At 35.5% G+C, this 12,270-nt stretch overlaps 1 protein-coding gene across 2 annotated transcripts in view; it reads right to left on the bottom strand.

The window, feature by feature from the left end:
* The window catches only part of LOC132543196 (protein furry-like), a 94,301-nt gene that overhangs the window by 1,122 nt on the left and 80,909 nt on the right, over positions 1-12,270 (bottom strand). For both annotated transcript variants that reach the window (XM_060206670.1, XM_060206671.1), the window contains 6 exons: positions 11,598-11,662; positions 11,300-11,398; positions 5,985-6,068; positions 5,099-5,209; positions 2,125-2,324; positions 271-368 (listed from right to left, as the gene is read on the bottom strand). In XM_060206670.1, coding sequence (XP_060062653.1) covers positions 271-368; positions 2,125-2,324; positions 5,099-5,209; positions 5,985-6,068; positions 11,300-11,398; positions 11,598-11,662 — 657 coding nt within the window. The remainder of the gene's footprint in view (positions 1-270; positions 369-2,124; positions 2,325-5,098; positions 5,210-5,984; positions 6,069-11,299; positions 11,399-11,597; positions 11,663-12,270) is intronic.

Here is a 12,270-nt window from a genome sequence, read left to right as displayed (position 1 = left end):
AGAACTAGGCTTGGTATTTTCTGTATTTTATGTCAAAAAGGCCAACACATTGTTTCTTACCATTACAATAAAGATGTTACAGGAAACTAAAAATAACAGTGATTTGTAAATTTGTCTCAAATCAATAAATACCATTACGACTAAAAAACAACTTAATGGTGAATCAATATGGGTAAACCATTTTCTGAATAGAGATCAAAAAACAATCTTAAAAGTCGTTTTCTCTATGTATAGGTTACTTGATAGAGTTTGCCTGTTAATCCAACATACCTGTCCTTTTATCAGCCTGGGAGGTACAGAAGATGTTAAGCAGAACAATGATATCATCTTCTGTAGCCTGACCAAACATGTCATTGGGCCAAAGAGACCTGTAACAAAGCTCATTATTACAACAAGGGTCCTGTCATAAAGATCTTTATCATAACACATAGACCCGTCACAGAGATCACTATTATAACACAAGGACCCGTCACAGAGATCACTATTATAACACAAGGACCCGTCACAGAGATCACTATTATAACACAAGGACCCGTCACAGAGATCACTATTAAAACACAAGGACCTGTCAGAGAGATCACTATTATAACACAAGGACCTGTCACAGAGATCACTATTATAACACAAGGACCTGTCACAGAGATCACTATTATAACACAAGGACCTGTCACAGAGATCACTATTATAACACAAGGACCCATCACAGAGATCACTATTATAACACAAGGACCTGTCACAGAGATCACTATCATAACACATAGTATCATAACACATAGACCCATCACAGAGATCACTATTATAACACAAGGACCTGTCACAGAGATCACTATTATAACACAAGGACCTGTCATAAAGATCTTTATCATAACACATAGACCCGTCACAGAGATCACTATTATAACACAAGGACCTGTCACAGAGATCACTATTATAACACAAGGACCTGTCACAGAGATCACTATTATAACACAAGGACCCATCACAGAGATCACTATTATAACACAAGGACCCGTCACAGAGATCACTATTATAACACAAGGACCTGTCACAGAGATCACTATTATAACACAAGGACCTGTCATAGAGATCACTATTATAACACAAGGACCTGTCACAGAGATCACTATTATAACACAAGGACCTGTCACAGAGATCACTATTATAACACAAGGACCTGTCACAGAGATCACTATTATAACACAAGGACCTGTCACAGAGATCACTATTATAACACAAGGACCCGTCACAGAGATCACTATTATAACACAGGGACCCGTCACAGAGATCACTATTATAACACAAGGACCCGTCACAGAGATCACTATTATAACACAAGGACCCGTCACAGAGATCACTATTATAACACAAGGACCCGTCACAGAGATCACTATTATAACACAAGGACCTGTCACAGAGATCACTATTATAACACAAGGACCTGGAGATCATCATAACACATAGACCCATCACAGAGATCACTATTATAATGCAAGGACCCGTCACAGAGATCACTATTATAACACAAGGACTCGTCACAGAGATCACTATTATAACACAAGGACTCGTCACAGAGATCACTATTATAACACAAGGACCCATCACAGAGATCACTATTATAACACAAGGACCTGTCACAGAGATCACTATCATAACACAAGGACCTGTCACTATTATAACACAAGGACCTGTCACAGAGATCACTATCATAACACAAGGACCTGTCACAGAGATCACTATCATAACACAAGGACCCGTCACAGAGATCACTATCATAACACAAGGACCCGTCACAGAGATCACTATCATAACACAAGGACCCGTCACAAAGATCACTATTATAACACAAGGGCCTGTCACAAAGATCTTCATACAGCACAGGGGCCTATCACACAGATCTTTATGAGAACACCTGTATTTGCATTTTGAATGATATTATAATATAAACACCATCTATACTGTCTACATAAGGACAGAATGACAAGGATTGAAGAAATATACACTAAAATGACTGAAGCTTTGAATAATTCTGTGATATAGATCATCTTTAAAACTATATTTACAGAAATATTAATTGTAAATAATTATTTCATTGCCTGAAGGCTGAGTACCAGAGTGAGATCATACCTGAAGGAGCGGAGAAGCTGTATGGCCTTTACATACTGCTGACCATTGACATATTCAGCCAAGCTGGATAATGCCTCCTGTTTGGAAAGTACCTTTCCTGAGTCAATGTTGACAGGCGAGTCTTGACCATTTTCCATCTCACTGAGTGCCTGTGTGACCTCCTCCTTCAGAGATGACACTTGTGATGATATATCTACCACCTGTATTTATAAAGTAAAACAATGTCAGCTATACCGACAAAAAAAACCCCACAAGGATCTTGACGTCCAGTATTGTTTGGTCTTCCTATGTTCTTAAACTTTCCTTTCTTTGTCAAAATACATGATGGCCACCTGTCAGACATTTTTTTTTTCTAACAAGTCCCATAATTTAAAGTGCATAACACGGGACAACCTTCATACAACATTTGAAAAAGATCCCTCCACTGCTTCTTGAGAAATAAATGATAACAAACTTCCTATGTCAATATCTAAGGTCACCTGTCAGCCATTTTGCCTGATCAGTCCTAAAATTAGGAGGGCACAATAATGGTCCCTGGGAAACCTACATAAGAGAGAGAAATCCATCGTGTATGTTATCCGTTCTGAACTCTGGTCAATCTGAACAAAATTATATTAATATTATGGAATCGTTTGTATATTACACTTGTGAAAATATATTTGAACTTTCAGATTCAACATTGCCAAAAATCATGACTAAGTGTCAACAAGGGGGAAGGCAGGAACCACAGTTAAGACAATGGCCTGTTTCTAATGTTGAAGAATGTGTTGATTGTGCAATATAATTTTCTTTGAAACACTCCCCTGTTAAAACTTGACAAGTTTCATTTCATTCTTCATCATGTTGGATATCACATGTATGCCTGTGAAAGCTTATGTCTACTTGTGTATTGACAGAAGTTAGCATTGACATATAACGAGTGTGGATTGAGACTTCAGGGTACAGACTGTTTATTAAAATCATATCATTTGTGTGTGTCTAGGAGTCTTACAATCATTTATTGCTGTAATAAATAAGGACAGTCCTGGTGCAATTTTTATCTAAATGAGTAGTGAAACACTGCTGTTCTTTAACAATACACATGCTAACATTCCGTGCTGTGATCGCTGGTAATACAGAGTTGGAAGCTCAAGTGACATTAGCTGGTATGAGCATGATGTCGTAGCAAGACATGAAATAATTCACACCAAATCCATGCTATGTAAGTGACATGTGTATGATTTGGCAGTATCACATGCTTACTATGGTAATTTACAACATGCTAACCACACACTGGGAGACAAAACGCTCCATTACATCACAGCTATTTATTTCACTAAATTAGAATTTAGCACTATTTGTTAACCTCTCTCCACCAATTTGACAAAACTGGATCTAATTTTACAGGATATAGACGCGAGCTATTAACCACAGCCTATTTCATGATATGTTTGTTACATTCCTAATCACAAACTACTGATAGTTATCGATAAATGTAGAATGTTATCTAGATAAAGCATTACCTACCCTAAATCTCATCATTAGAAAATCTGAGGATTTTGTTGGCATAACGACTCTCATTTAACAAATGTTAGTTCTGTTGATATGCTGTTGCTTGTCACTTGGTATACTTTTGGCTCCAGCGACAGATCTGTGAAAACCTTGTCACTTGGTATACTTTTGGCTCCAGCGACAGATCTGTGAAAACCTTGTCACTTGGTATACTTTAGGCTCCAGTGACAGATCTGTGAAAACCTTGTCACTTGGTATACTTTTGGCTCCAGTGACAGATCTGTGAAAACCTTGTCACTTGGTATACTTTAGGCTCCAGTGACAGATCTGTGAAAACCTTGTCACTTGGTATACTTTAGGCTCCAATGACAGATCTGTGAAAACCTTGTCACTTGGTATACTTTTGGCTCCAGTGACAGCTCTGTGAAAACCTTGTCACTTGGTATACTTTTGGCTCCAGCGACAGATCTGTGAAAACCTTGTCACAAGTGAGCAGTCTAGCCAATCTTTAGTCAGGTCAGAACTTGAGCTAGTGCTGACAAGCTGCCCCAGGGGACCTAGGCAAAATTGATTCCCCTTCAGCCAAAAATCAATCAGACCAAATATGGGCAAAATTCAATCATCCCTACAGGAGTAGGATTTTCAAATATTTTGCTCAATTTGACCTATTAGGCTAGGCACATCCAGCCCCTGGGGGCTGAGAACCACTATTTATACAAAAAGGGATCATCTTTCACCCAATTTGGGCAAAATCTAATTCCTACGGAAGAAGAAGGATTTATAAATCTCCTCTTTTAGACCCTGCTCCGCAGGCAATTGGGGGTCAGAGACCGACCAGTTATACAAAATTTGTTTTACTTTCCTTGGGATGCTTCTGAATGAATTTGGTCATAATCCTGTAAGTCGTTTATGACTAATACTGATTTGTGTGAACAAATTGATGGACAGACAACAGTATGCCATGAGCTCACCCACTGGGCCAAGTGAGCTAAAAACAGATATTACTTTTCTGTTTTAGATAGATTCCAGCCTTTTCAGCTCAACAATTGATTAAAAAATTCAATATCCAACTTAAGGATTAAACAGTAGAAAGTGAATTACAAAAGTAAACATCCTGCCATGAGAAAGAGTCCTATGAGTACTGTACATGTGAACATGTACCTCCACCATGAACACAGACATATAATGGTTTCAGGGCTATTTCATCATTGCACTAATCAGAAACAAAAAGTGATAATGTGCTAAAAATTTGATGCTGCTAAAATTGTGTCACAGAAACTGATCTTCAGAGGAAAGAAAATAATTTTGTGTGGTGTAATAAACAAATCTGGAGTTGACTTGTATCCTTAAATGCAGACAGATTACTTGTTTAGCCTTTAGATAGTAAAAACAAGAAAATGGTAAAACTATCCACAAAATATGACAATATATTTCTTAAACGATGTCGTTTATTTGGTGGTGACCAAACACTCATTACACCTACCTGTGGTGATGCTCTCACGTTGGTGAACACCTCCATCAGCTTAATGTAGTTCTCAAACAGCTGGACGAGCTGGAAAATCAGACGATACAGCTTGCGACACAGATCTAGCTTCTGTAAAAACAGAATCAGAGGAATGAAATTAACAAAAAGATTAATATGTTGATAATGTATATACAAACTGTTACTTTTGAAGTAAGATATTATCCATCACATGCAAAACAATCAAACACTTTTTATAGAAGATGACTATAAAGCCAAACATTGGATACATTTTCCATCAAATCAGTGAAATTGGTGCAAAATATACAATTCTTAGCAACAATTTATTGGATATTGAACCCAGACTTTACAACAGATTATAAATGGTTTATTTTGCTACCATAACAAAAGGCCCAAGGGCCGTTACAGTCACCTGAGTTACAATGCTTCTGGTATCATGTCACAGAAACAACCTTGTTAATAAAAGTAAGATGCCTGGACTACATTGTTCATGTCATGCACATGTAAACTGTGCCTAACTTTAACTGCAGTCCCATGCTAAGGCTTCTAACCAAGTCTGAGTTAAAAGAAATGACATCCAAATAATGTAATTTTCCTATATAACTCTTCCATGCAGAAACAGTATTTAATAGATTGGTTGTATTTGGCATTGAGATGATCTCTGAAATTGGAGTCATTTTGACCCCTTTTGACCCTGACCATAAGCTCCTAGGGGTTAGCCAGGATCAATACCTTATACTAATAATTTTAACCATGTTTGAACTATTTTCAATAGAAAATAAACAATTCAAAAAATGTGATTTTCATGTATAAACTATGATAAATTTTACCCCCTCCTCTGGGGGAGATCCCAGGGTCCTTTTCCCTATTTGGTGATGTTCCTTACCTGTTCCTCACTACAGCCGGCTACACTGTTACCTCCATCCCCCAAGGATTGCTGTTTGATAGAGGACTTGATGGACTCCAGACTCTGATGGAATAAAAATACATCATCATTCATCTAAAAGAAACATATGTTAGTGTACAGTCTCCTTTACTCAGACGGAGTGGAGCTAGGGTCTGTTCCTTTGGTCAGCAATTTAAATAGATCTTCCAGGCATACACTGGGACATACCTATAAATATTCATTATTAATACAGGCCTCACAAGTAGATGATTTAATTGTATGTATTCCACAAACCCAGTAGATGATTTAATTGTATGTATTCCACAAACCCAGTAGATGATTTAATTGTATGTATTCCAGAAACCCAGTAGATGATTTAATTGTAAGTCTTCCAGAAACCCAGTAGATGGTTTAATTGTATGTATTCCAGAAACCCAGTAGATGATTTAATTGTATGTATTCCAGAAACCCAGTAGATGATTGAATTGTATGTATTCCAGAAACCCAGTAGATGATTTAATTGTATATATTCCAGAAACCCAGTAGATGATTTAATTGTATGTATTCCAGAAACCCAGTAGATGATTTAATTGTATGTATTCCAGAAACCCAGTAGATGATTTAATTGTATGTATTCCAGAAACCCAGTAGATGATTTAATTGTATGTATTCCAGAAACCCAGTAGATGATTTAATTGTATGTATTCCAGAAACCCAGTATTTAATTGATGATTTAATTGTATGTATTCCAGAAACCCAGTAGATGATTTAATTGTATGTATTCCAGAAACCCAGTAGATGATTTAATTGTATGTATTCCAGAAACCCAGTAGATGATTTAATTGTATGTATTCCAGAAACCCAGTAGATGATTTAATTGTATGTATTCCAGAAACCCAGTAGATGATTTAATTGTATACCTTCCTGAAACCCAGTAGATGATTTAATTGTATGTATTCCAGAAACCCAGTAGATGATTTAATTGAATGTATTCCAGAAACCCAGTAGATGATTTAATTGTATACCTTCCAGAAACCCAGTAGATGATTTAATTGTATACCTTCCTGAAACCCAGTAGATGATTTAATTGTATGTATTCCAGAAACCCAGTAGATGATTTAATTGTATGTATTCCAGAAACCCAGTAGATGATTTAATTGTATGTATTCCAGAAACCCAGTAGATGATTTAATTGTATACCTTCCAGAAACCCAGTAGATGATTTAATTGTATTTATTCCAGAAACCCAGTAGATGATTTAATTGTATGTAGATGATTTAATTGTATGTATTCCAGAAACCCAGTAGATGATTTAATTGTATGTATTCCAGAAACCCAGTAGATGATTTAATTGTATACCTTCCACAAACCCAGTAGATGATTTAATTGTATACCTTCCAGAAACCCAGTAGATGATTTAATTGTATGTATTCCAGAAACCCAGTAGATGATTTAATTGTATACCTTCCACAAACCCAGTAGATGATTTAATTGTATACCTTCCAGAAACCCAGTAGATGATTTAATAGATGATTTATTGTATACCTTCCAGAAACCCAGTAGATGATTTAATTGTATGTATTCCAGAAACCCAGTAGATGATTTAATTGTATACCTTCCAGAAACCCAGTAGATGATTTAATTGTATACCTTCCAGAAACCCAGTAGATGATTTAATTGTATACCTTCCACAAACCCAGTAGATGATTTAATTGTATGTATTCCAGAAACCCAGTAGATGATTTAATTGTATGTATTCCAGAAACCCAGTAGATGATTTAATTGTATACCTTCCAGAAACCCAGTAGATGATTTAATTGTATACCTTCCACAAACCCAGTAGATGATTTAATTGTATACCTTCCAGAAACCCAGTAGATGATTTAATTGTATGTATTCCAGAAACCCAGTAGATGATTTAATTGTATACCTTCCACAAACCCAGTAGATGATTTAATTGTATACCTTCCTGAAACCCAGTAGATGATTTAATTGTATGTATTCCAGAAACCCAGTAGATGATTTAATTGTATACCTTCCAGAAACCCAGTAGATGATTTAATTGTATACCTTCCAGAAACCCAGTAGATGATTTAATTGTATGTATTCCAGAAACCCAGTAGATGATTTAGATGATTTAATTGTATGTATTCCAGAAACCCAGTAGATGATTTAATTGTATACCTTCCACAAACCCAGTAGATGATTTAATTGTATACCTTCCACAAACCCAGTAGATGATTTAATTGTATGTATTCCAGAAACCCAGTAGATGATTTAATTGTATACCTTCCAGAAACCCAGTAGATGATTTAATTGTATACCTTCCAGAAACCCAGTAGAAATTGTATGTACCTTCCAGTAGATGATTTAATTGATTTTGTATACCTTCCACAAACCCAGTAGATGATTTAATTGTATACCTTCCACAAACCCAGTAGATGATTTAATTGTATACCTTCCACAAACCCAGTAGATGATTTAATTGTATACCTTCCAGAAACCCAGTAGATGATTTAATTGTATGTATTCCAGAAACCCAGTAGATGATTTAATTGTATACCTTCCACCCAGTAGATGATTTAATTGTATACCTTCCAGTAGATGATTTAATTGTATACCTTCCAGTAGATGATTTAATTGTATATTTCCTAGATGATTTAATTGTATACCTTCCAGAAACCCAGTAGATGATTTAATTGTATGTATTCCAGAAACCCAGTAGATGATTTAATTGTATACCTTCCAGAAACCCAGTAGATGATTTAATTGTATACCTTCCGTAGATGATTTAATTGTATACCTTCCAGAAACCCAGTAGATGATTTAATTGTATACCTTCCAGAAACCCAGTAGATGATTTAATTGTATACCTTCCAGAAACCCAGTAGATGATTTAATTGTATACCTTCCAGAAACCCAGTAGATGATTTAATTGTATACCAAACCCAGTAGATGATTTAATTTTCCAAAACCCAGTAGATGATTTAATTGTATACCTTCCAGAAACCCAGTAGATGATTTAATTGTATGTATTCCAGAAACCCAGTAGATGATTTAATTGTATACCTTCCAGAAACCCAGTAGATGATTTAATTGTATGTATTCCAGAAACCCAGTAGATGATTTAATTGTATACCTTCCAGAAACCCAGTAGATGATTTAATTGTATGTATTCCTGAAACCCAGTAGAAGATTTAAATGTATACATTCCACAAAACCAGTAGATGATTTAATTGTATACCTTCCAGAAACCCAGTAGATGATTTAATTGTATACCTTCCAGAAACCCAGTAGATGATTTAATTGTATGTATTCCAGAAACCCAGTAGATGATTTAATTGTATGTATTCCAGAAACCCAGTAGATGATTTAATTGTATACCTTCCACAAACCCAGTAGATGATTTAATTGTATACCTTCCACAAACCCAGTAGATGATTTAATTGTATACCTTCCAGAAACCCAGTAGATGATTTAATTGTATGTATTCCTGAAACCCAGTAGATGATTTAATTGTATGTATTCCAGAAACCCAGTAGATGATTTAATTGTATACCTTCCACAAACCCAGTAGATGATTTAATTGTATGTATTCCAGAAACCCAGTAGATGATTTAATTGTATACCTTCCAGAAACCCAGTAGATGATTTAATTGTATACCTTCCAGAAACCCAGTAGATGATTTAATTGTATACCTTCCAAGTAGATGATTTAATTGTATACCCCAGTAGATGATTTAATTGTATGTATTCCAGAAACCCAGTAGATGATTTAATTGTATGTATTCCAGAAACCCAGTAGATGATTTAATTGTATATATTCCAGAAACCCAGTAGATGATTCAATTGTATATTAGATGATTTAGAAACCCAGTAGATGATTTAATTGTATATTCCAGAAACCCAGTAGATGATTCAATTGTATACCTTCCAGAAACCCAGTAGATGATTTAATTGTATACATTTCCACAAACCCAGTAGATGATTTAATTGTATGTATTCCAGAAACCCAGTAGATGATTTAATTGTATACCTTCCAGAAACCCAGTAGATGATTTAATTGTATGTATTCCAGAAACCCAGTAGATGATTTAATTGTATGTATTCCAGAAACCCAGTAGATGATTTAATTGTATGTATTCCAGAAACCCAGTAGATGATTTAATTGTATACCTTCCAGAAACCCAGTAGATGATTTAATTGTATGTATTCCAGAAACCCAGTAGATGATTTAATTGTATGTATTCCAGAAACCCAGTAGATGATTTAATTGTATGTATTCCAGAAACCCAGTAGATGATTTAATTGTATGTATTCCAGAAACCCAGTAGATGATTTAATTGTATGTATTCCAGAAACCCAGTAGATGATTTAATTGTATGTATTCCAGAAACCCAGTAGATGATTTAATTGTATGTATTCCAGAAACCCAGTAGATGATTTAATTGTATGTATTCCAGAAACCCAGTAGATGATTTAATTGTATGTATTCCAGAAACCCAGTAGATGATTTAATTGTATGTATTCCAGAAACCCAGTAGATGATTTAATTGTATGTATTCCAGATTTAATTGTATGTATTCCAGAAACCCAGTAGATGATTTAATTGAATGTATTCCAGAAACCCAGTAGATGATTTAATTGTATGTATTCCAGAAACCCAGTAGATGATTTAATTGTATGTATTCCAGAAACCCAGTAGATGATTTAATTGTATGTATTCCAGAAACCCAGTAGATGATTTAATTGTATGTATTCCAGAAACCCAGTAGATGATTTAATTGTATGTATTCCAGAAACCCAGTAGATGATTTAATTGTATACCTTCCAGAAACCCAGTAGATGAATTGTATGTTTCCAGAAACCCAGTAGATGATTTAATTGTATGTATTCCAGAAACCCAGTAGATGATTTAATTGTCATTTCTTTTAACAAACTTCATTAGGCTTCATCCTAGGAAGATACCTGCAAAATATCTAAATATTTGGTCCGTTTGTTTTTTAGAAGAAGTTGTTTCCCCTTCGGGCAAGGTTAGCTAACTTGGGACCGAAGAGAACCTTTATATGAAATTCAAGAAAAATACATCATGTATTTCTCCAGAAACAGTGATAACAGTTGAACTGTCCGTCCATCACTTAACAACCCTTGTTATCACTGTTTCTAATGGATGGACGGAGGGAGGGATGGACAGACGGATGGATAGAGGGAGGGACAGACGGCTGGATGAGGGATCATGGACATAGGGTGTTTTAAATAACCCATCATCATCAGAAACATTCCTCAGGCATTTATCATGTCCGAAGAGTTCTTACCTGTTCTGCTTGGTCCTTCCTCATACAGTAGGTTTCAAAACACTCCTGCATCTCTAGGAGGCTGAACTTGTGTCTGTCAGCAACACGACTTCCACTCAACTGAAGTATAACAGAAGTACAGTCAGTAACTACTAATGTCCTTGATGTACTTAGTCGTGAAGAACTACAGCTGGGATAATTTCAATCCTATTACTTGAGATTTAATTTAGGTGGTGCCACAGAGAGCCATCTTTTAGCCAATACTTTCCATGTAAGGGTTTATATCTACTTCCTAGAAGTAAGTATATGAATTACTCACCGTGTCACTGTCAGTGAAGAAGTAAGGACAGTCAATATGGATGAACATGGTATCCAGAAGCTGCCCTGAGCTCTGTTAAGGTCAATTTACTTCAATGGGATTTAGTTGTAAAACTACAATATGTATCAGATGACTTACAGAGGATAATAGAAAGTAACAAAGGATGACTTATAGAGTATCCTAGATAGTAACTAAGGATGACTTATACAGTATCCTAGATAGTAACTAGGGATGACTTATAGAGTATCCTAGATAGTAACTAAGGATGACTTATAGAGTATCCTAGATAGTAACTAAGGATGACTTATAGAGTATCCTAGATAGTAACTAGGAATGACTTATAGAGTATCCTAGACAGTAACTAGGGATGGACAGTAACTAAGGATGACATATAGAGTATCCAAGACAGTAACTAAGGATGACTTATAGAGTATCCAAGACAGTAACTAAGGATGACTTATAGAGTATCCAAGACAGTAACTAAGGATGACATATAGAGTATCCAAGACAGTAACTAAGGATGACTTATAGAGTATCCTATATAGTAACTAAGGATGACTTATAGAGTATCCTATATAGTAACTAAGGATGACTTATAGAGTATCCTAGACAGTAACTAAGGATGACTTATAGAGTATCCTAGACAGTAACTAAGGATGACTTATAGAGTATC

The sequence above is a fragment of the Ylistrum balloti genome, unplaced genomic scaffold, assembly GCF_031769215.1.
Source record: "Ylistrum balloti isolate Yb309-2 unplaced genomic scaffold, AGI_CSIRO_Ybal_v1 Utg369742, whole genome shotgun sequence".
In the NCBI taxonomy this organism is placed as follows: Eukaryota; Metazoa; Mollusca; class Bivalvia; order Pectinida; family Pectinidae; genus Ylistrum; species Ylistrum balloti.
Note: the sequence above shows the minus strand (reverse complement) of the source record. Positions and strands in the feature narration are given on the sequence as shown.